The sequence below is a fragment of the Pinus tabuliformis genome, chromosome 9, assembly GCF_031772625.1.
Source record: "Pinus tabuliformis cultivar Carrire ecotype Pingquan chromosome 9, CPIR1, whole genome shotgun sequence".
NCBI lineage: Eukaryota > Viridiplantae > Streptophyta > Pinopsida > Pinales > Pinaceae > Pinus > Pinus tabuliformis.
The window spans coordinates 39,799,538-39,823,447 of NC_142307.1; the positions used below are offsets into that span (position 1 = coordinate 39,799,538).

At 37.4% G+C, this 23,910-nt stretch overlaps 2 protein-coding genes across 2 annotated transcripts; both read right to left on the minus strand.

Annotated features, from left to right (window-relative positions):
* Positions 1–5,251: 5,251 nt before the first annotated feature.
* On the minus strand, positions 5,252–23,910 carry LOC149147044 (uncharacterized). Its single transcript, XM_089439453.1, has 9 exons — positions 23,402–23,910; positions 23,173–23,286; positions 22,738–23,054; positions 11,205–11,368; positions 10,087–11,090; positions 7,604–7,951; positions 6,924–7,493; positions 6,154–6,695; positions 5,252–5,857 (listed from the first exon to the last, which is right to left on the minus strand). The coding sequence occupies exons 1-9, from the start codon at positions 23,741–23,743 to the stop codon at positions 5,665–5,667; spliced, it is 3,594 nt and encodes a 1,197-aa protein (XP_089295579.1). The 5' UTR covers positions 23,744–23,910; the 3' UTR covers positions 5,252–5,664.
* LOC149147045 (uncharacterized) lies at positions 8,074–9,711 on the minus strand. Its single transcript, XM_089438999.1, has 3 exons — positions 8,383–9,711; positions 8,166–8,251; positions 8,074–8,086 (listed from the first exon to the last, which is right to left on the minus strand). The coding sequence occupies exons 1-3, from the start codon at positions 9,595–9,597 to the stop codon at positions 8,074–8,076; spliced, it is 1,314 nt and encodes a 437-aa protein (XP_089295125.1). The 5' UTR covers positions 9,598–9,711.

Here is a 23,910-nt window from a genome sequence, read left to right on the forward strand (position 1 = left end):
TAAACTATTAAATGACATCGGATTCGTCACCATGACAAACATGAGCTTCTCCTTCCTAGGGCTCGTTAAACTTACTAGGTTGGATTCGTCCGAAGGATGAACCTACAGTGCAAGCATATGCTATCCCTTTCAAGCTTGCGATTAAAAAATAATTGGGGTACTTGCCAGAAATGGTGGGGGAAAATTCGGAAATCTATCAAGTCGTGTCGGCAGCTTGCTCTTGAACATGACACTCTTTGCTTCATGTCAAGTTGGGAGATCCTCTTTTGTATCATTGACCTTCCGGGGTTTGGGCTGTTCACTTTTGCCTTCCATTTTATCTCTGCTACACCAGCATGACCACTGATCCTATGGATCCAAAAGTTGCCAAACTTCTAGTTGTGTCGCTGATATGTTCAAGAGTTGTCCTTCTACAGTTACACTTACCTTTGTTTCGCTGTATCATCCAAAATCATTTTGCATCCTCTCATCTTGTGTCAATGATGTGGGATTCATTATGGCCCTCCTTCGACATGGTCTCTTTCTTTCAACTTCAACTCATTATTCGGGAAGTTGACCGAGAGACTCCCTTCCAGTACCTTAGAGCTTGCATGCCCTAATGGCAAGTTCTTCACACTCGACGATAAGTTCACATCATTGGCTTTCGATCGAGTGATTTCACAGGTGTTCGACTTCAGTTCCTATATTCACATTCCGTGGATTGTGTTGATAGTACCTTGAGGGCCATTGTCATTATTGGTGGTTTCTCTTGCACTTGTTAACAGTTTACATCATTGACTGGTAATCAAGTGACTTTCTAGCATGTTCGACGTCAACACATCTATTCGCATGTTAGAATCTGTACTTTGATCGGGTCGTGTTGGAGCGCAAGACCCTGGACTCAGATCACAAACAGTCTAGGTTGTGAAGTGGTGTGACATGGTTATGATGATATGCATGTCTCTTTCAAATGGCTGGTTGCGACCAGACCATGAGTTATCATATGTGATCCTTCTCATTGTCGGATGGCTGCGACCATACCTTGGTTTCGTTATGATCCTCTTTGACAGATGGCTACGCCCATGCCTAGATCCATTTACATGATCATTCTCTGGATGGCTGCATCCATGCCACGATTCATGTATCATTTGACAGAGATCTCAGTTTATGTATATGTATCTGTACTTGCTTGCAGGTTTTCCGATGGCAGACCGGTTCCCCACACTGATTTATAAAGCATTTCATCCCTCACTCCAGCTCGGCCTTCACGCTTTAGGGGGCATCTGTTACACAACATTTTGTCATTGTCCCTGTACTCCCCATTCCTTGATCCTGGAGGACCTCTACAGTGAACCCCACATGCTTTTCCTTCATGGAGAAACTCCCATTATGTCCCTCTTCATGAGTAGATCATTTCCCTTTTGCACCATTTCCCCTAAAACTTTTGTTTTGCCCAATTTACAAGATTGGCGCTAATGACCTTTGTCTCCCCCATGCCAATGTGCAAAGATTAGCACTATTCCCCGCACTGATTGGTGTGACTGAACTGTCTTCCAGTCGCGCTGATCCTGTTATGGAAAGTTTTTTAAATTAGAGCTAAAGCTTCCATCTCTAGAAGCTCCGTAACAAAAGTTTGGTAAATGGTTTGGTCGGATGGGGTCGAGGATGACAGTTTGGGCTCCTTTCCCCTATAATGATGGAACTACCCCAAGGGATAAGTTTTTCTCCCATGAGAAGAGGATCCATCTCCCATCCATATTTCCTATATAAACCTCCCTTCTTCCCAAACACAAACTAGAGTGTGAAAATCAGAGTTAGAGTTTTGGCTGAGTGTGAATATACTATTTTAGACAAGCAAGCTATTAATAGTTGTAGCCATCTAATTGTGTGAGGGAGAAGTGTGTTTGGTTTGGAGTGAAGCCTAAAGGGAAGAGTCTTTAAACTATTGTTGTTTGAAGCCATCATGAAGTGCTAGAAGAAGTGTGTGGGAACCTGGTCTTGTTAGAAGAAGACTGTTACGTCAAGACAAATGGTTGTAATCTCTCTTTGAATTCTAATATATCCAACTATTGATTGGTTTCCTACATGTTTTGTAATATTACATATTCATGTCTTAATGCTTCTTGACTTATTAAGTAGGTTGAATTGCAATTTGCCTATTATTATGTTTGTGTGCTGTTGTTGTTTACTTGTTTTCGGAGCTTGAAGAAGGAAGCGAGAGATTGCTGAAGTGAGCAAGTGAGAACATCATCAAGCAGGATAAGCGACCAAGAGGTAGGCCCTCTTGATTGGTTCTAACCTAAGGAAAACTTCCATAGAATATATTTTTTGTGGCTAGACCCATTATCAGGCTAGAGGAATTCGTTCATGTCCGCACTTATAATTTTACTTCACCACAATACCATTGATCTCATGGAACATACTCTTTAATAGGAAAATATTATCGACGATATTCCAGATAGTGCCAAGAATAAGTAGGGAGAAAGAGCACTTGAAACAAGAGGGAATGCACATGCATTAATTTCTAATCATTATTCTCCTGAAGCATTGATCATAAATTTTTGAGCTTCACATTACGTAGCAAACATAAAATATGATCTCTTATATTTAAAATCGTATTTTGGTCCTCCTATTCTCATGGGTGATGATTCTCCAATAGAGGCAACTGGACAAGAGATAGTAGATCTTGGAGTTGGAAGTTTTGAGAATGTATTGCATATTCTTAAGCTTCCAATAATTCTTCTCTCCATGTATTAAATGACACATACAAGGACCAAAAGGAGAATTGAATTCATTTTATATTTGATGAGTATATATGGCATGTAATATAACTCCAAAATTTTAATTGGTAAGGTAAATCATCAATGTAGTGTGTACACCTTTTTTGAATTTTTTGCTTAATCAAATTCCACTTTTCCACTGATGCATGCAAATGATGAAATTATAATTTGGCATGAAAGATTTGAACATTTAATTTTAGATACATATAGTAGCTTAGAAAATAGGGGATGGTGAAAGGACCACCTTCTATAGAATTTTCCGATGGAGTTTGTGAAGGATGTGGTCTTGGAAAGCATCCACGAGAAAAGTTTGGGAACGGCTCCTATCCCTTAGATTTTTTTCACATTGATGTTATGTGGAAATTTCTACATCCTGCCATGAACAAAGACATATATGTGTTGCCATTCTTAGATGACGACATGAGATACACATGGGTGCATTTTCTCAAACTCAAATATGAAGTGTTTGACCTTCTAAAAATTTTCAAAGCCCATGTAGAGAAGCAATCTGGAAAGATGATCAAGATCCTTTGTATAGATAATGGGGGGAGTATGTCAATAAGTATACTTAACATAATTTTTATGATGCAAAAATATGGTTGTAGAACACAGTTCTTTACACTTTGCAGCAGAACATGGTAGCTAAGAGGATGATCATACTTTTGAAAGAGATGACCAGTTTCATGTTGCATGTAAGGTCCCTTCCTTCCAAATTGTGGGTTGAAGCAATCATCTACGCTCCATACATACAAAATAGATCTCCTCACAATCTCTTATAAGAAAAACACATTTTGAAACATGGAGAAGAGGTCACAAATTTTGCATTTATGATCTCGCACATTAGCTCACATTCCTGCAAAAAAGAGAAAGGTTTTGGAGCCTCAAAGAAAAGAGTACATCTTTGTTGGATATCCAAATGGTGTAAAGGGATATAGATTACTAGAAATTTTAATAGAAAATATCTTTATTGAGAGCATTGTCTACTTTGAAGAAAGTCCCTTACACACATCTAAGGAACAACATGTAGAATTTTTAATGCTTTCTCCTATAGAAGACCTAAGAGATGGCACATCCTATCATTCATGTCATATAATTTCAATTCTGAGTTTTGAAGTTGATTTAGAATAGCACTAGAATGCATGTCAAGGTTTGTATTTTCCACCACTTTTGACATATAAATGACATCTCATGAGTGATGTCTTGGGTGATCCTACCACGATATCTCAATTTGAAGAAGCACCTCATACAACTAAAAAACCAATTATGCAGATGCATTTTTACATGGTTATAGCATTTGAACCCTAGAACTATGTAGAACCTGTAGGGAATTCTTTCTACGAAGAAAATATAGACAAGGAGTACAACTCCCTCATTAACAATCAAATTTGGAACTTGGTTCCACTCCCTTCAACTCATAAAGTTGTCAAATGCAAGTGGGTCTATAGGAAAAAAAGTATCAAATAGAATTATGAGTAGATATAAAGCATCATTGTTGTCCAAAGTATTTCAATAGGTTCATGGCATCAATTATAATGAAACTTCTGCTCCAGTGACCACAATGGACTCTACTCAGCTAGCTCTTGCCATTGCAATAACAAGAAGGTGGGAAGTTCACAACATGGATGTGAAGAATACATTTCTCCATGGTTATCTCAAAGAGGAAATTTGCATGGAACAACCACAAGGGAAAGTAAAGAATTCAACTTTAGTTTGTTAACTCAAGAAGTCTCTTTGTGGCCTCAAGTAGGCACCTGGAGAATGATATGCAAAAATATATTCCTATTTACTATCTTGCAAAAATTATAAACATAAACACGGCTATTGAGAAAGTTCTTCCAATCAAATCATAATGAAGCATTTGTTGCAAAATAGAAGACCTCATATGATAAAACTTGAAACAAATAATTGTTAAGAGAGAGTTGTGTAATAAGATTTGCTCAATTCTGACATAATGGGAGCACTTCACATAATGGGCTCCACCACTTATTGCCAATCAACCAATAGAAATAGTTGTTTTTTATATTTATAATCGGCCAATTCCCGCGTCCAATTTGTGATGTGTTCACTTACATGGGATCAACAAAACAACTTTGGAAGTATTTTAGTCTCTACAGATTTCGTTAGCGGGGCCAATTATATTATATTAATGTTTGAAATGAATTATATTGATGACTGGATAGAGGAAATATCAATAATACCTGTGACATTATACGTGTTATAAGCTGACAGTGACGTAAATGCAGAAGAATGCTATCAATGAATAATTTGTAATAGATATTCACAAATTTTTCATCAATTGTATTCCGAAAACATAAATGTTAGCATAAGGTTAATCATATTCCTAACGTACATTTAGAAAAAAGTGCGAGCCAACATATAAATGTGGTTCAAGTAAATCTTTAAGATTGTTGAAATATGGGTAAGTTTATTGGATTTTGCAAAAAACGTAAGCTACTGGACTAAAATCAGAGTTTAAGTTTCAAAATTTTGATAGTCCGAGTTTCTATTCAATGAAATGATTCATCCATCTTCAGAAAGATTTGTAACTAGCCCTGAAAGCCAACATGGATTTAAAGATGTGGATTTGGAATGTGAGATTGAGAGTACAAAACGCACAAGAGTACCGGAGAGGTTAAAACGTAATATTATAAGTATTTTCAATTTCAATAACCTGAGGCCCGCCAAAATATTATATCCATCCATCCATTTACCATCATTGAGGAATTCACGCCATCCTACTCCAATTACAATATAGTTTTCTAATAAATTACAACTTATATGAACACAAATTATTCTGATCATCCAGAGGAGGGGGCATGCCTTGAAGAAGAGGAGCCGCCTTCTTCATTCTTAAAGAGGAGACAGGTGATGGAGTTTTAATGGGTTGGAAGTCATGATTATCGTGTCAAGCATTTGGAGCAGAAGAAGATGCTGATGTCATGTATTCTTCTTGTCCTGCAGTTGGAGAAGCTTTGGCAGAGGGAATGCCACTTTCACCTTGAAGTTCTCCGGGGATTGAATCTGCCACTGAGTTGCACAGTTCTATTTTTGCCTGAAATTTATGCTGCTCTTCCTTGTCCATCGGCTCTTCTGAAAACCTTCCATCAAGAAAATAATATAATTTATACCAGTCGACTTAATAACATGAGGCCAATACAACTATTTTTGCGGAGCTCTAATTTCAACATAAAAGTGGAGACGGGCCTTCTATACCTTCCAATAACGTAAAGCACGTAAAGAGGGCAAGCAAGACATTTTATTTGAAATAAATAATTAGAATACCTGAAATAGTAATGAAACATGCAATTCTCTTTCTAACACATAAATTGGAATCAATAATGATTATATTATACTAAAATTAAGGATGGATTGCAATTTTGTTATGCATTAATACCTTCCTTCTTCATTGCGGTCTTCTTGTTTAAACATATGAAGAAATTCCTGTAGCAATAATTCCTTTTCTTTATCTTCACTGATGTCTCCTACTATTAGATTATGGACGATTTCTTTTCTCCTGTCTGTAACTATTTCTCCAGCTTTGTCCAATAATGTCATCCATGAATTCCACCTTTGAAAAGAATCTAACAGCTTTTCCAATCCATCCAATTGCATGGTGCAGTCATCCATTTCATATATTTCTTTCTTTAAAGAGGAAAGGCGCGTCCAAAATCTCATAGCTTCATGTTCTGATAGACTTAAAAGAGGTACTCCTTCCTTCCTAACTTGTGACATATCTGGCTTTTTTAAACGACAATACTTAACGGAAGTGGCGTGAGTGAGTCGTAACTTTTCTTTGTCTCTGCAATAATAAGTAGGAATATAGATGATGTGAATCATATTCCTCAACTCTGTTATTGTGGAACATGTAGACTCGTTCATCCTCTGATCCCCTCCATATAAGCATATCATTTTTCTTTGAAGTAGTATCTCTTTCACCTTTTCACCAACAATAACAAAAGCAAAACTAGAACTCAGAACTACTCATGTCATTTATTCATCAATTTCCTTTAATTTATTATCAATGTCTAAAAACATAAAAATGAAAGAGAGAAGAATTACTGACCTGCTTTGATACCTTTTCCACATCTCATATATTCATCAATTTCCCATTGACTTTATATAGTTGTGTAAAAACATAAAAAAGAAACCAGAAGAATTACTGACCTGCTCTGATACCTTTTCCAAATGCGTGAATAGGAACTCTAAACTGGACATATTCTTCTGTTTTTCCCATTCTTCCTTTCTTAATTCTTTAATTTTTCCATCTTCAAAAGGATAACATTTTGCACCCCACCTGTCCAACATAGGGATTACAAAATGCTTGTAATTTGTAACTCTTCCATTGGATTCAAGTATCCATATTATACTAGGATAATATGCTTCCAATTCCTCATCTTCTTGTCCCAATTGCTCACCCTCTTTCCATAAGCACTGTTTCAAGAGAAAATACTTCACTGCTGTTGCTATCGTCCATGGCTTTTGGAGTACCAACCAAGGAACTTCCGATGAAAAATGCTGAACCATATCCAATACATCACCTTTTGTACTTGGTTGTAGAATTGGAATTGATATAATTTCAAAGTCCAGTCTCTCTTTAGCTGTAATATACATTTCAGTGAGAGATTCCAGACGAACATCATAACACACTTCAACATGTCTGATGTCTAATATAATTGTTTTTCCTTTCAATTCATCTATTCCACAGGTAAAAGTTTTGGAGTCTTCACTTCGAGCCTACCAGGATCACATAAAAAAAAAATGATAATCAATAAAACGAAATGCGTTATATTAACAAAGAAATTTTATATATGAAACACTTTTGACGGAAATTGGAACTTGAATACCTTATGTGATGCACAATTCTTTTGAAAGATATGATCAGTGCTTTCCTCTTCTCTAGTTGCAAACATTTCTCTTAAAATTTCTATATTGCTCTCTTGATTTGTCTCTGCAAGTTGCTTCAGCCTAAGGAATTTTCCACATTTAGCCACTACAAATTCCTCCATTTGACGTTTTGACAAGCATTTCCAACCTGAAAGGTATCTACCATCCTTCCCGTCTCCCACAATCATAGCACTCCATTGCCTATAAACTATGTCAACGTCCTCGTCCTCATCATCTGAATCTGACTCTGAGTCTGGCGCTATCTCTAACTGTGATGCTCTACGAAAATTACCAAGCAATGCTATGACCTGCGAGTTAAAAAGAGCATAACCCAAAATTTTGTTTTTAACTTTCATAGGCAACTTGTCAAAATGTTTGCCAATATAAACAATTTCAAATTTTATTTGGATGTCATTTAACGTCTCCTCAATTAGAGGCCAAAGCTGGTCAGAATTGAAAATTGGACGGTTATCCAACACAATAAGTATGGAGGTGTTTGGAGGACAATTAGATAGATGGAACGGCTCCCCTTTTCCAGGAGTGAGAAGGCCATCTAAATCTGATAAAAATTTCTTTTGCATATTGGTCGCCTCCTCTTCTGACAAATCCTGAAGAGAAATATAAAGTGAGTGAAAAAGGTAAAACGACATAGTCCATATATATTCTATCATAAAATTTTGACATAAGGTAAGAATTGATACATAATGTATTGTATGATAAATATGGATGATATGTTCACCTGCCCTGTATGCACTGCAAAAGGCCATGATTGATCGCCTTCTCTTTGAATTTCTGCCCATCTCTTCAGCAACAATGGGCTTCCTTCAATATACACACTTTGTAATTTTTTTATCTTTATCACACTGTCCATATATTTCCCTTCCATCACGGGACAATGATGTAGATGCAACATTTGCAAAGAGGGGAGGCAATGGAAACCTTCAGGGAGGTTTTCCAAGGACTCGCAGCCACACAAGTGTAGCTGTTGCAATGCGACGAGGCGATCGAAATCTTCAGGGAGCTTCTTTAAACATCGACAGTTATTCAGGTACATAATTCGCAATGATGAGAGGCAAGGGAAGTCATTACATAATTCTCCAAGCTTTTCACATTTTTCTAAGTTCAAGTCCTCCAAAAACACTAGAAGACCGAAACCTTCAGGAAGCTTCTCCAGACTCGTACATCCTTGTAAGTTCAGCACTCTTAAACTTGCTAATTTCCCAAATTGATCTGGAAGCTTACGCAAACTCTTACACCGGTCCAAAGCAAGGTGTGTGATAAAGGAGAGGTTGCAAAACGCATCCGGTAGCTCTGTTAAACTAGAACAATATGACATATCCATTGAGGATGACAGCGACTGCAATTGTCCAATGCTTTCTGGAATACTCCTTAGCTTATCACACTTGTTCAAATCCAACGTAACAAGGGATGTCAAGTTTCCTAACCCATGAGGGAGTTCTTCTAGGCTTGTGCATGAGGACAAATTCAATAATTTCAATGATGAAAGTTTTTCAAAATTCTTAGGAAGCACTTGCAGATCCGTGCAACTCTCTAAATTGAGTTCTTGCAGAGATTTTAATGCTCCAAAGTCTTCTGTCAATTGCTCCAAACTTGAACAATAATCCATTCTCAGCACTTCTAAAGATTGAAGCTTTGAAAATCCCTCTGGCAATTGCTTCAAGTTTGAACAATGATCCATTTTCAATACCTTTAAAGATTGAAGGTTTGAAGTTGATCCTGGTAGTTCCTCCAGAGATTCACAAGATGAAAGAGAGAGTTCTTCCAAACCCTTTACTAGATCACCCAATTCTTCGGGTAGTTTTCTCATCTCAACAAAGCTGATTAACCTTAGTATTCGCAAGTTATGGAGCTGTCTAAGACACCTTGAAGAGATTTCCGAAGCATCAGAATGCAGCCTTCCATGAAATTCTATATGTTTGAGATTCGAGGGCATCTGAAATTATGCAATAATTTGTGTGAAAAACATTAACCAAATCATTAGAACTAATCAATCTTTTCGCTTTCATAGATCATATTTTTATTAATGGACATTGAAAAAACAGGGACTCATCATGCAAAGAGACTTGCCTCAGGTAGATCTAAAGTCGCAGGTTCGTAGCTTAAAAAAGTCAACTTCTTTGCCTTCAAAATATCAAAGGGGAGCTGGGGAATTCCAGCTTGGAAAAAAGCCAAATTTTCAAATACTTTCTTGCATTTACCAGCCACTTTTATTAAATTTCCTAGTGCAAGAATTCTCAAAGAGCTATGCATTAAGTCTAGTTTTGATGCATTTAAATGCAATGGATCCTTGTTTTCGCTCAACCAGATGCCTTTGATCGCTTTAATGAACTGCAAGCCATTATTGAATATAATTGAGTCAGTCATCAAAAACACAAAAATATTTGTATAAAACAAAATATATATGATTTGAAAGATTTGGTACCTTATCTTCATTTTCGTTGCTATTCAAGAACTCTTCAACTTCACTAGCACTTGTGAATTTGAATCTCAATTTCTCTGTCTTTTGGAGACCAATTGTCGAAATGACATCGTGTATACATGCAACCCCATCTTTGCCTTTGGTGACAAGGGCTCTCCTTTCTAGTATCTCTAGCTCAGTCTTTCCCACAATATCTGCCACTGTGTTCCAATCCCATCCACTGAAAAATGAACAGATATCAAGAAACGGATCCTTGCACGTGTCAGGAAGAGAGTCGTATGCAAATAGATAATGCTCCTTATCCCCAAATGTTTGACCCTTCAATTTTTGTCCGTCCTGCATCACTATATCATAGGCCCGCTGTTTGTCCTCCTCAGAACGTATGACCCCTGTTACTAATGTTAACATGAGTGGAATTCCACCACAAATATTCATGATTTGGTCGAGTTGAGTATCAGTTAAATTTCCAGCCATGTCATTGGACAGTTCTTTTCTTAATAATCTCATTGCTTCCGCAGATGAGATGCTACTCATACTATAGATGAACATCTTCACTGGGCATGCTCTACGCACATTTTTGTCACGTGCGGTAAGAAGCAGCCTCAACTTCTTGGCTTTCGTGAAATCCTTGGGTAAAAGCTGTCGAAGCTCATTCTCGCCCAACACGTTATCAATATAAATGAAAGCTGTCACTTCCTCTAATGCTTTACCCAGTTCTGCTTGTCCATCTTCAGGAGTTCTAATATCTGGAATAGAGTGTTGAGGTTCCATCAAATCTTTTAGTATCTGTTTCTGCAAGTCTACTATATCTGGAGTCGAACCTATATACTTAAACAACTGAACCTTGGAATATTTACATCCTTTCAGGTCGAGTAGTGAAAAGACAGCATCCGCAAGGGTTGTCTTGCCCATCCCTCCAAAGCCATGCAACATAATTGCGAGAGCATTTTCTTCACTCGCCCAGTCCAAAAGATCTGTAACTTCCTTGACCGGTTCCTCTACTCCCACTGTTTCCACAATGTAACACATTGTCTTCATTACTAATGATAAACGAATCTAATAATAACCGCTTTAAATAAATATAAATTTAAAGTGACAGTATATGACAAGAATATCTTCACCTGCATGTTCCGGATATCTTCTGGAGATAGGAGCCTTCGTACCCATCTGAGCATGGATATCAAAAAACGAAATACCCATCTGAGCATAAATATGTTTGTACTGGTCATCTAGCTGCTTCGTAAAACTTTCCAGGTCTCCCTTGTTTGCTGACGTGGAAAAAAACCTGCACATCAACGACGAAATTCCATTAAAAAAACACAACTTTTCTAGGGTATTAAACATGTGCCTTCCATGCATTTCCCAGTTAGCCACATAAAGTGTAATTTCTGCCACCCAACGCTGTAAAAACACCAAAGGAATTCGCCCTAGTTGTCGTATCTCTGTCATTCTTGTTTTGGTAGTTAGAGCAGTCAATGCAGCGAACAAATGAAGTAGACTTACAGATGAAGTTCGTTATTTAGTTCTACGATATCCGGTGCTGTAGTTTTGGTTTATTTGGGTAGTTTTCAATAATGCACAGTGAAATTGGTTGATGATGTACTTGGAATTATGCATAACCGAGGCATGGGGTGTCGTTGTCAAACATCTTATATAAATTATATTACTTCTTCATCTGCGTATCAGTGACACCACATCCAAAATTGATAGCGGTGGGCAACAACCTTTATTTTAATTTAAATGTTTTCGCTTAATGATGGTTACTAAATTAGGGGTTTCTAATTTATTTGTAATGATTGGAATTTTACAAAATTATTAATATTATTTAAAAAAAATAATTGTAATTAATATTGTGATTATCCTAAATTATTATTTTAGATTTAAAAAAAATTATTAATTTACAAAGTTAATAACATCTTGATAAAATTTATAATATATATATCTTCAATACTCTAAAAGATATTGTACCTTTTGAAGATGTATTATATGCTTTAGTAGATATTGTACCTTTTGAAGATGTATTATACACTTTAGTCTAAGGAAAATGTATAATTTTTTGCCTATTTAATTTTGAGCTGATATGGATTTGTTTTTAATAAAATAAAATAGTTTTTAAATAATAAAAAATGTCAAATATAATTAAAAACAAAAATGAATATACTTATTTGATTAGTTTTAATTAAAAGCCTTATAAATATCATTTATTTAACTCTCATTATGTTCATTGTGTTTGTTGTTAAAAACAAAAATGAATATATCTATTTGGTTAGTTTTAATTAAATGCATTATAAAATATCAATAATCATTTATCGCATTCTCATTATGTTCATTAGGTTTGTTGTTAAAAACAAAAATGAATATATCTATTTGGTTAGTTTTAATTAAAAGCATTATAAAATATCAATAATCATATTGCTCACTTAGTTTGTTGTTGACACTACAACTTAAAAGATGTAAAAAAAATCTTCACTCTCAACCATAAATAAATAGTTAGATATTAATGTGGAATAACATAATTTATATCAACTTTCAAAGCTCAACCATAAATAAATATTTAGATATTAATGTGGAATAACATAATTTATATCAACTTTCAAAGCTATATATATATATATCTATATATATATATATATATATATATATATATATATATCCAATCCACAAAGGAAAAAAATAATTGAAAGTAAAGAAAATGTGTAATTATTTCAATTCTTATTATAATATTAATAAGTTGCATAAAATAATAAATTGTATTTTAATTAAAATATTTCAATAAAAAAATTACTATTAAAACATTTTAAATATTCTTACTCTCTCACTATTCTCATTTTGGTCTTTTTTAGGTATATTTTTTAGTCTTTTGAAATCCTATCCTATAATCTTATTATTAAAAGTGTACACCCTATCTTATCTTCCTTATAAAAGCAAGCCTATCCCTCATTGAGTGCGCAACCTAATATTCCCAACCCAATCATTTGAGGCCGATGACATATCATCTTTCTTATGATTCAATGCCATTTTTCTAACCAAGTTATCAACTTCCAATAAATCAGTCCTTTGATTCTATTGAATCAACAAATTCACAACGTCAACATGCTACATGATATAATGGTGCTCCAATTCATTGATTTTAGAGTAGGCTTGCGAAAAATTCTTCTTATTAAAATGAATTAGCTCTTTGCAACTTCTTACAATTATTTTGCATTCATTGATATCATTTTTGTGCATGTTGGGATGATTTTCTATCCAATACAGATGACCTCAATCCTAAATTAGTAAACCCTTTTGATTATGGCTTCTAAAGAGAATCCATTTTGGGATCTTTAGAGGAGGAAAGAACTTGAACAATGATAAGGACTACAAGCTCATATAATTCATGAAATTTAATTAAAAGTTTTAGTAGTTCTTGATCTTGAGGATGAAGTATAAAGAGAACCGAGCTAGGATCTGTTAGCTCTGCTATAACTATGGTCTTTTGAAGGGCGAATATAAGCTTGGCCATATTGATTATGCTCAAAAGAAAGCTCACAACGGTCATCTTCATTCTTCTCCTTTACTCCACCTACTCTCTTTCACCCCCCGCTGCCTCCATTTTTCCTCTAATTTTCGACATAAACCCCTGTTTCTTCAAGCCCCGAGCGTAGAGCTTAAACCCCCATAACACCGCGTCCACATGACCTCGCGCCTCCATAACCCATCGTCGCCTTTAATCATGGTCGTCGATCACCACACCTCAATCCAATGGTTCTTCGTCGCACCTAAACGAAAATCCGCGCAATCAAATCCCCACCATCCAATGTGTAGTTTAAACAACCCATGTTGATTAAGCTCATATTGACAGAGTATATGTCCACGCTAGAGAACAAAGATGAATGAGTCCTCATAACTGGTGTGAAACATTGTTTAGTGATTTTTATAGTCAGTGTGGGAATATATTTATCATTATAGAAAGTTATGCATTGTTAATTGAAGATCTGATTAAAGATTTGGAGGAAATATGATAAAAAAATGTTATTACATATGAGTATGAACAAGTTGCAATAGAGACTAGGAAGAGAAGGGGATTTTGGAATTAAATATTGTTAAAAATAGGTAATTACTCCCTCATGTTGATTAATCTAGAGAAAGAGTGTGAGTTAGTTTGATTTCAATCTAGATTTAGAGAAGCCAAGTTAATGTGAGTTTGTGTGGTTTAATTAGTCCAAGTGAGCTTCAGTTAAGTTTCTAGTTAGATAGAATAAATACATCATATTGGGTTCAATTGTAATGGAATCAAGTTTTTGGTTAATAGAGTAATCGACCAACAACTCACTATTTTTGTGTGTGAATTTTGTGTTTTCCTCCTCTATCTTTCCAACATATTGGTATCAAAGTCAAGGAAAAGTTATAAGATATGAGGAGCTAGAAAGAGGTGAGAAACCTACATATACGCCACCGTACTAAGAGAAGAGAGCCAAGAGGAGTAGTAAGAAAAAGACAACTATATTTTTTTAGGAGTAGTAAGAAAAAGACAACTGTATTTTTTTTAAAGTCGTGGGAAACGATCATAAGATCATAAGCCAGAGATAGTGTGTCGATCTGCCTTATCATCACACTTCATAAGCGCAAGCAGGTGCATCCAAGTGTTGGAAACTTACTCCACAATTTTCTTTGAAAACCAACGCAGGCACCTTCAATGAAAAGTGCGTCGACCCTAACTTAAAAATAACAACCGTTCAAAAAAGTCAATGAAAGCTCACGTGAACATGTATAAACTTTTTCTTATGTATTCAAAAGAGATTCATAAGTATGAGAACTTATAGTAATTTGAGGAGACAATTTTTTAAAGCTTGTTATGGTATATTGAAAAGTGCTCTAAAATATATTTTGGGAGAGCTTTGTAAAGTGACTTTTGTTTTATACAAAAAATAATAATTCAAGATTTTTTTTAGGAAATTCAAAAAAAGGAATGGATTCAACGAGATTCCATTTGTAACCTCCATCATTCACAAGGAAGAACTATGATATGTGGGCTATTAAGATGGAGACTATGTTACATGCTCAAGACTTTTGGGATTACATTAAGACTGAATATGCTAAACATGTAGATCATGTAGTAGAACAAACCCTAAAAAATGCACAAAATGACCAATTGAGTTTAAACAAAAAGAAGAATGTGTATGCATTACAACTTATCCAACAAGCAGTGGATGAATCTATATTTTAGAAAATCATGACCACGACTTCGAGAAAGACAACGTGGGAGATATTGGCGACGAGCTATCAAGGTATGGCCAAAGTAAATAGTGTTAAGTTGTGGAATATTAGGAGAGAATTTGAAAGCCTGCAAATGAAAGAAACAAAGAATATCAATTCATCCATGAATCAAGTTTTGACCATTGTAAACCAGTTAAAAATATACGGTGATGAGATTCAAATAGTGATTGAAAAGGTCTTCAATTTTTTGTCTACTAAATTTGATGTTGTAGTAGTAGCTATTGAAGAAGCCAAGGATTTGGTAATGTTGTCAGTTGATGAATTGATGAGATCACTTCTATCCCATGAGGCAAGGATAAATATAAAAAAGGATTCCTCGATATAAACTTCTTTTAAAATCCAGGTTTTTATCTCAAGAGATAGAGGTCGAGGTAGAGGTAGATCGAGAGGCAAAGGTCGAGGCAAAAGGAATGGTGGTCAGAGAGATGGCAAAGAAGATCAAGAACAAGAAAGTGGAAGTAATAGAAAAATATTCAATAACAATCAAAGGTGAGATGTTATTATTGTAATAAATTTGGTCACTCTGCACGTGATTGCAAGAAGATGATAGTTGATCAAGGAAAGCAGAGAGAAAATTTAACTACATAAAATAATGACTCCATGTTCCTAGACTGTAATACAATGCATGAACCCTTTGATAATGTTTGGTTATTAGACAATGGTTGCACTAACCAAATGACTGACAACGAAAAATGGTTGCAAATATGGATGAATCGGTTAAGCCAGAGGTAAAATTAGGGACTGGAAAGACTGTGGATGTAGATGGAAAGGAGTGGTCAACATATTGACGAAGTAGGGGGAGCCGAAGACAAATTTAGAGGTATACTATGTTCCAAGTCTAAAACATAATTTGATAAATGTTGGTCAATTAAAGCAAAAAGAATACAAAGTTATTTTTGAGGGGCAATATATGTTGAATTGTGTAGCTTGGGAGGTACTCCAAGCCCTAGAGTTCAGGGTTTGGAGGACAAAGCGCCACAAGGGCAGCTTGTGGGCTTAGAACCCAAGTGTGGGGTTTTGGCACCCATCGTGTTTTTGGGGAAAAACCATGATGGATTCACGGCATGTGATGGATGAGGATGATAGTGCTCGGAAATATGATTCCAACGCATTGAAAATCGTCTAAATCCAAGTTGTCGTTAAAGAGATATGAATTTTTGAAGTTGACATAATAAATATTGGTTGTCAAGTAGGCTAATTTGATGTAAAAGACAGCCAATGGACGTGTGACTTCAAGGTTAGACGTTGATCCTTCATATTTGTATAAATATGAAGTGATATGGAGTCATTTAGGCATCCATATTGTGGCAATACATCTCTAAGAGAGCTCTGAAATTTGGAGAGACCTAGCCGCAGTAGAAGAGGACTTGGGACATCGTGTAAGGAGGCAAAGGAACAACGTGTAAGGAGGAAAAGGAACATCGTGAAGGGCCTGTGTTTTAGTCTGAGTTGCAAGGCATAATTTCAGACTATTTGCTGGATTGTTTTATGGGCTAAAGCATATCCGAAAGGGTTGTTTCAAGTGTGGTCTAAGTACAGAAAGGCTAGACAGTGAAGGCCACAGGGCTAAGAGACAAAACATAGTTGTGTTAAGGGCTCTTTGGGGTGATTTGAGGGAGGCCGTAAGCCTACAACAACTGTTGTGCTAGGCCGCAAGCCATAGCCATCATCCAGGTTGTTTCTAAGGGAAACGTTGAAGGGTTAAGCCTAGATTTGGGGCAACGTAGGTGTGAAGAGTCTCTCCTTGGAAAACCACAACCTTAACAGACTTATATTGCTGACTGTGTGTGGGTGGAGGACAACATTGTGTGCCCTAACCAGTGGTACAATGACAACAAGTGCAAGAAGTGGACAACAACGTTTTGAAGAGGTGTATTGGGTCAAGAAGTGACCAGTTTGGATTAGATTATAGTGCAGCCTGTTCGAGCCAATTGGAGGACATTTTGAGGTGATGTAATGTCTTCCTAGGTGCAGATCCAGCAGTGACGAGATTGGGTGTCATAGAGCTAGTTGGAGGGCAATGTGTTGGCTACCCAAAGTATCCCTAGACGAGCTATCCTGAAGGACAAAGAGCAGCTGAAGGTTAGGTGAAGGACAGTGCCGAAGTGCAACACTTTGATGGACTAAAGTTGTTGCTAGCGTGGAAGGATGGAGCTCTAGAATTAGGCCTACCCAGAGAGAAGTTGATGAGGCCTTGTTATTGTAGCAGACGTGACTTTCAGCAGTGCTAGGAGGCAACCCTCTTGGAGTCTCGATGTGTAGATGCCTTGATGGACTAAGGCACTACTAGCGAACATTACGGGAGCAAAGGACCAACATGACAAGATACGGCATAGAAGTTGCGCAACGAAGTTTGTCATTGTATCTTGTATACCATAGATTGTTGTATTATTCAGAATTTGGTTTAATATAACGAAGATTGGGATTGTACATATTGTACAATTTTGTTTAAATATGTGTATATTGTGCATATGTGATTTACTGCTTTATATTTCCACTGTGCAAAGTAGTTTTATGGTTGAGATTCTTGGTTTGGTAGCGTCAGTGATTTTAAGACTCTACCCTAGACCCAAGGTCATGGAAATTCAACATGGTATCAAAGCGTGTCTGAGCTACTTTGGAAGTAAGTAAATCAGAGTTGTGCGCAACGAAGTATAGTGTGAGAGGGAGTTGGTCACATTGTGAGTGAAGGGTTCACTACAATGTCGAAGTTGTAGGCAGGTATCTAATATGAGGACAGGTTGGAGGGGTTGTCCAACTATAGTCCATGGAAGGAAAGGATCAAGTTGATATTACAGGTCAACAAGATCTGGGATTTTGCCGAGAAAGAGATCAAGAAGCCAACCGACCCTAAGGAGCTGGAAATATGGGAAGATTTGGATGCGAGGGCGAGATTGATCATTCTTGATGGTGTGAGGGATGCCCTAATACCTCATTTGTCTGGAAAGAACACCGCACATGAGATGTGGATGTCTCTTCAGAATTTGTTCCAGAATAAGAACAAGAACCGGGTATTGGTATTGGAGGATAAGTTGAAGTCCACCAAGATGTTAAAAAGTGAAAGCGTGACCTCGTATCTGACGAGATTGTCTCAGGTCAAAGATGAGCTTGTTGCCATCAGTGTGACTATCTCATATGGAGATATGGTAAGGATTGCCTTGAAAGGGTTCACCGAGGAATGGAAACCCTTCATCAAAGGGATTGTTTCCAGGGAGAAGCTGCCAGACTGCGATATACTGTGGGATGACTTCATTCAGGAAGAGTTACAAGACGAGGATCTTCAGCTGAAGTAGAAAGCTTCAGATGATGATGTGGCACTTGCATCACGAATGAAGGGTAAGAAAAAGAAGGACTTGAGTAAAATCAAGTGTTTCAACTGTGGCGAGATGGGTCATTTTTTGTCGAGATGTCCAAATAAGAAGAAGGGAGATGATGAGAAAAGGAAAGGGAAGCAGGCTGCCCTTATTGCCAAAAAGCAGAGATGGATGATCTCGCTAGAAGATTGGAAGACGAAGAGGAGGATTTTTCTATGATTTCTCATTTCTCGCAGAGTACTATCAAAGAGGATGGATGTTATGTGGACAGTGGTGCGATGAAGCATATGACAGGGTCACAAGATATTTTTGAGACTCTAGCTGGATGGGACTCGAAGTTGCACATGGTGTTGGGCGACAAGAGTCAATTGGAGATCCGAGGATCGGGTGTTGTGCCATTCAGAATGGAGACAGGATGTATGATGTGGGTCCAGGATATACTCTTTGTACTATGACTCAGACATAATGTGCTCTCCATCTCGATGATGGAGAAGAAGGGGTTTGAGGTCTTGTTCCAGGATGGAAAGGCAAGGCTCAGGCTCAGAGGCCCTAAGTCCGATGGGATTATACTCAGAGTTAGAGAGCATGGTCTCTATAGGTTGACTGCCAAGCCTGAGGATCATGGAAAGAAGCAGGGACAAGTGCAGGTTCCAGAGAAGCAGGAGCAAGTGCAAGTGCAGGTGCAGGCTTCAGAGGAGAAGGCACAAGTTCTCAAGAAGAAGGTACACTTTTCTTAGAAGGTCCACGCTCCAGAGACTCAAAAGGAGTCTAGTTCGAGAGGGAGCTTGCAGATTCAGAGGGAGACTCTTGAACCCAAGAAGAGCACGTGGTTAGTGGTGAGCAAGGGTGCTCCAACAACTGCCAAGAAGGAATCATGGAAAGAATGGAAGACATTATAGTATAAGAAGAAGAAGCAGGTTTCTTCTGGAAGTGACAACGACACTTCCGAGAAGGGCGTAGTTCACCGTACAGGGATTGTTGCGATTGTGAGCGCCAAGAGTTGGGCAAGTGTTGCGAGAAGTGATGATGATAACGAGATACTTCCTAGTCTTGGAAGTAACTCCCTCGCTAAGAGCGAGTGTTGAATTGTGTAGCTTGGGAGGTACTCCAAGCCCTAGGGTTTAGGGTTTGGAGGACAAAGCGCCACAAGGGCAACTTGTGGGCTTGGAATCCAAGTGTAGGGTTTTGGCACCCATCGTGTTTTTGGTGCAAACCCATGATGGATTCATGGCATGTGATGGATGAGGATGATAGTGCTCAGAAAAACGATTCCAACGCATCGAAAATCGTTCGAATCCGAGTTGTCGTTAGAGAGATATGAATTTTTGAAGTTGACATAATAAATATTGGTTGTGAAGTAGGCCGACTTGATGTAAAAAAGAGCCAATGGATGTGTCACTTCAAGGTTAGACGTTGAGCCTTCATATGTGTATAAATATGAAGTGATATGGAGTCATTTAGGCATCCATCTTGTGGCAATACATCTCTAAGAGAGCTCTGAAATTTGGAGAGATCTAGCCGTAGTAGAAGAGGACTTGGGACAACGTGTAAGGAGGCAAAGGAACATCGTGAAGGGCCTATGTTTGAGGCTGAGTTGCTGGGCATAATTTCGGACTGTTTGTTGGATTGTTTTAGGGGCTAAAGCAGATCTGAAAGGGTTGTTTCAAGTGTAGCCTAAGTACAGAAAGGCTAGGCAGTGAAGGCCGCAGGGCTAAGAGGAAAAACAGAGCCATGTTAAGGGCTATTTGGGGTGATTTGACGGAGGCTATAAGCCTACAGCAGTTGTTGTGCTAGGATGCAGGCCATAGCCAGTAGCTGGGTTGTTTCTAAGGGCAACATTGAAGGGTTAAGCCTAGATTTGGGGCAGCGTAGGTGTGAAGAGTCTCTCCTTGGAAGACAACAACCTTAACAAACTTATATTGTTGATTGTGTGTGGGTGGAGGACAACATTGTGTGCCCTAACCCATGGTACAGTGACAGCAAGTGCAAGAAGTGGACAACAATGTTTTGAAGAGGTGTATTGGGTCAAGAAGTGACCAATTTAGATCAGATTATAGTGCAACTTATTGGAGCCAATTGGAGGACATTCTGAGGTGATGTAATGACTTCCTAGGTGCATATCCGACAATGACGAGATTGGGTGTCATAGAGTTGGTTGGAGGGCAGCGTTGACTACCCAAAGTAGCCCTAGACGAGTTATCTTGAAGGACAAAGAGCAGCTGAAGGTTGGGTGAAGGACGGTGCCGAAGTGAAACACTTTGATGGACTAAAGTTGTTTCTAGCATGGCAGATTGGAGCTCGGGAATTAGGCCTACCCAAAGATGAGTTGATGAGCCTGTGTTCATTGTAGCAGACGTGACTTGTAGCTGTAATAGGAGGCAGCCCTCTTGGAGTCTCGATGTGTATATGCCTTGATGGACTAAGGCACTACTAGTGAGCAGTGCCTTAGTCCATAATATATATATAATTTAATTTGTTTAATTAATTAATGTTATTATTAATATATATAAAGATATTATATATAAAAATAATTTAATTAATTTATTATTTATTTGTAAAAAAATCAAAATATTTGATATTTTATTTAAAATAAAAATAAAAATTTATTTGTTAATTATTAATTAATTAAAATCAGTGGTATGGTTAGGAATATTAAGTAGGTTTGATTAATGCTGAGGCTGCTTATTTACCTGAAATGATATAACTTTAAACAGATTTATACCTATTAGAAACAAGTACGGTTCTATCCCGTTAACAAATGAACAGCAATTCTATCCAATTAACTATGGCAAATGTTTCAAGTTTGCACAATATGGGAAAAAAAGAGCATTCTATTCCAAAGGATCTACAGTGTTCAAATGTTTTGCTAGGCTCGGATTTTGAACCACAGCGGACTCATCATTCCGTATTTGTAACTTCAACTAACGGAGCTTTTGGGTACTTGCACCTGAGTATTTCCTGTATGGGATGGGATTGTTGATGAGAAAACGAGGTTTATGCATTTGGGGTACCGTTGCTTGAGATGATCTGTGGTCGAAGAAGACCAATTGATGCTTCTTCGCCGAACATTCAAACCCTTAATGGAGTTTGGAAACATTCACGAACTAGTAGATCCACTGCTTCCAGGTCAATATGGTGTTCACCTGATGCAAAGAACAGTGTTAACTGCTTCAATCTGTATAGATGGAACTAAATCTGTTCTGTAATTAGGACTACACAGGAGAGGGTTTTCCTGGGTTCTGAAGTAAGGTTTACCAACATAAGTGTAGGTTTTTTTGTTCTTCTGGAAAAGTGGAAACAGAAAAACATTTCATTTTAGAATGTGAAGTCTTCAAGGAAAGTTATGCAGATATGCTGGCAGCTAACTCTTGGGATAATCTATTTGGTGAGGGGTTTGTCCATAGGAGTATTTATTGTGAAGCTTCACAGAAAAATGGCCTAATACATTAACCAGATGAAAAACGGTAAGCTATCTTGCATTTATTGTCAAAATTCCAAAAAAACAATAAGGTATCTTGCATATTCCAAAAAAGCTACATCAATCATGAAATCATAGACTATCTTTATCTTCATAGACATTAAAATAATATATGTTTTTCTTTTCTTTTTCCTGTAAGTCTCTGTAGATCTACATCATAAAATATGTTAGTGGTAGAAATTAAGGGCATTGTTGAACCTAGGTGTAACTTCTACCGCCCACAATATGTACAAACACAAAATGAATTCACTGCTGTCATATTTCTTTGTCATTTCTCATCTGGTAGTTAGAGTCGTCAATACAGACAATGAATGAACCGAGACTTTTAGATGAAGCTCATTTTTAGTTTCGATGTAGTTGTATTTTTGTGGTTTTCCAGGCAAAAAAAACAATCTGATTAGACAATGATGAAATGAACAGAGCTTCATATTACTCTGTTATCTGTTGCTGTGATTACTCTGTTTTTTGTGTTGCTGTTTCAGTTTCTTGCATGGATAACTTAGGGATGTTGTAGCATCTGCTTCCGACAAAGAGGGCTTTCCTATTTATATCTAATATAAATAATTACCCCGTTAGACCAAGACGATTACAGTTTTGAGTACTCACTTGGAAAATTTCGAAGATTTCATCTGAGCAAGACAGTTGATGGAGCTTTCCACGATCAATTCAGTTGCTTCTCTGATCACATCGTGCATTGGTTCCTTCAACTGAGAGCGTTCTTTAAACTGCTTTACAAGTTTAGCCAAAAATATCATTTCGCGGAGAAGACGCCGGCACTCAGTTTTGTTGGCGCTAACCTCATCGAATCTCTCCAAGATAGATACCACCACAACAAGACCTGCAGTAGCCAAGTGTGCCATTCCCATGCCCTGGAGGATACCGCTAGCAACTGTCTTGATCCCGTCGCCAGGAACAATGTCTTTCTGAATCTCATAAAACAAAAGTAAAACAGAAGTAAAGAAGAATTTAGACTAACCTGTACTAGCATGAATTTAAATAAAACTATTGAATGTGAAATTATGGAGGAGTTTTAATTCGCACAACGAAATTTGCTGCCTCAGACAGGAATTCCTTTAATTTAATGAAGCTTTTTGAAGTTGTGGGCAGATATTGTTGAGCTGTCTTTGTCTTTTTGTGTGACGATTTAGTCCCCTCCTGAAACAAAAAGGAAACAAATGAAAATCATGCTCTTAGCTAATATTTCAACAGGTTGTCCCTCTACTGTTACAATATGAAGGATATGTTCGTGTAACATAGCTATACAAGTCACCTTCATCTGCTCTAAAAGATTAGATATGTGCTCCAAGAGAGCGTCAAGATCCACATCATCCACATTTCCTTCCTCAATTGCAGATGAGGAACTACCAACTGATGGAATCTCCATTACTGCAGGAACATCAGAAGAAGCTGTCCCTTCTACAGGAGGAAGGGCATCAGAAGAAGATGTCCCTTCTGCAGGAGGAAGAACATCAGAACAAGCTGTCCCTTCTGCAGGAGGAAGGGCATCAGAAGATGTACCTTCTACAGGAGGAAGGGCATCAGGGTCATTTCCCCTTGAAAAGCAAGACAGGCAGGAGAAGAATCGGGAGCAGCTGCAGCATTTATTTGCCATTGTTATGATACAAAGCTAGGGTAACAAAAGCTCTACTGTAACTTCCCTATTGGAAATACCAGAGAAATTTGAAATATAGGAGCAACGAACGATGGATTTCAATACTTTCCACTGAATTTGCTCAAACTCATCACTTAATACCGAGCGATATCCCACTGATATATAGA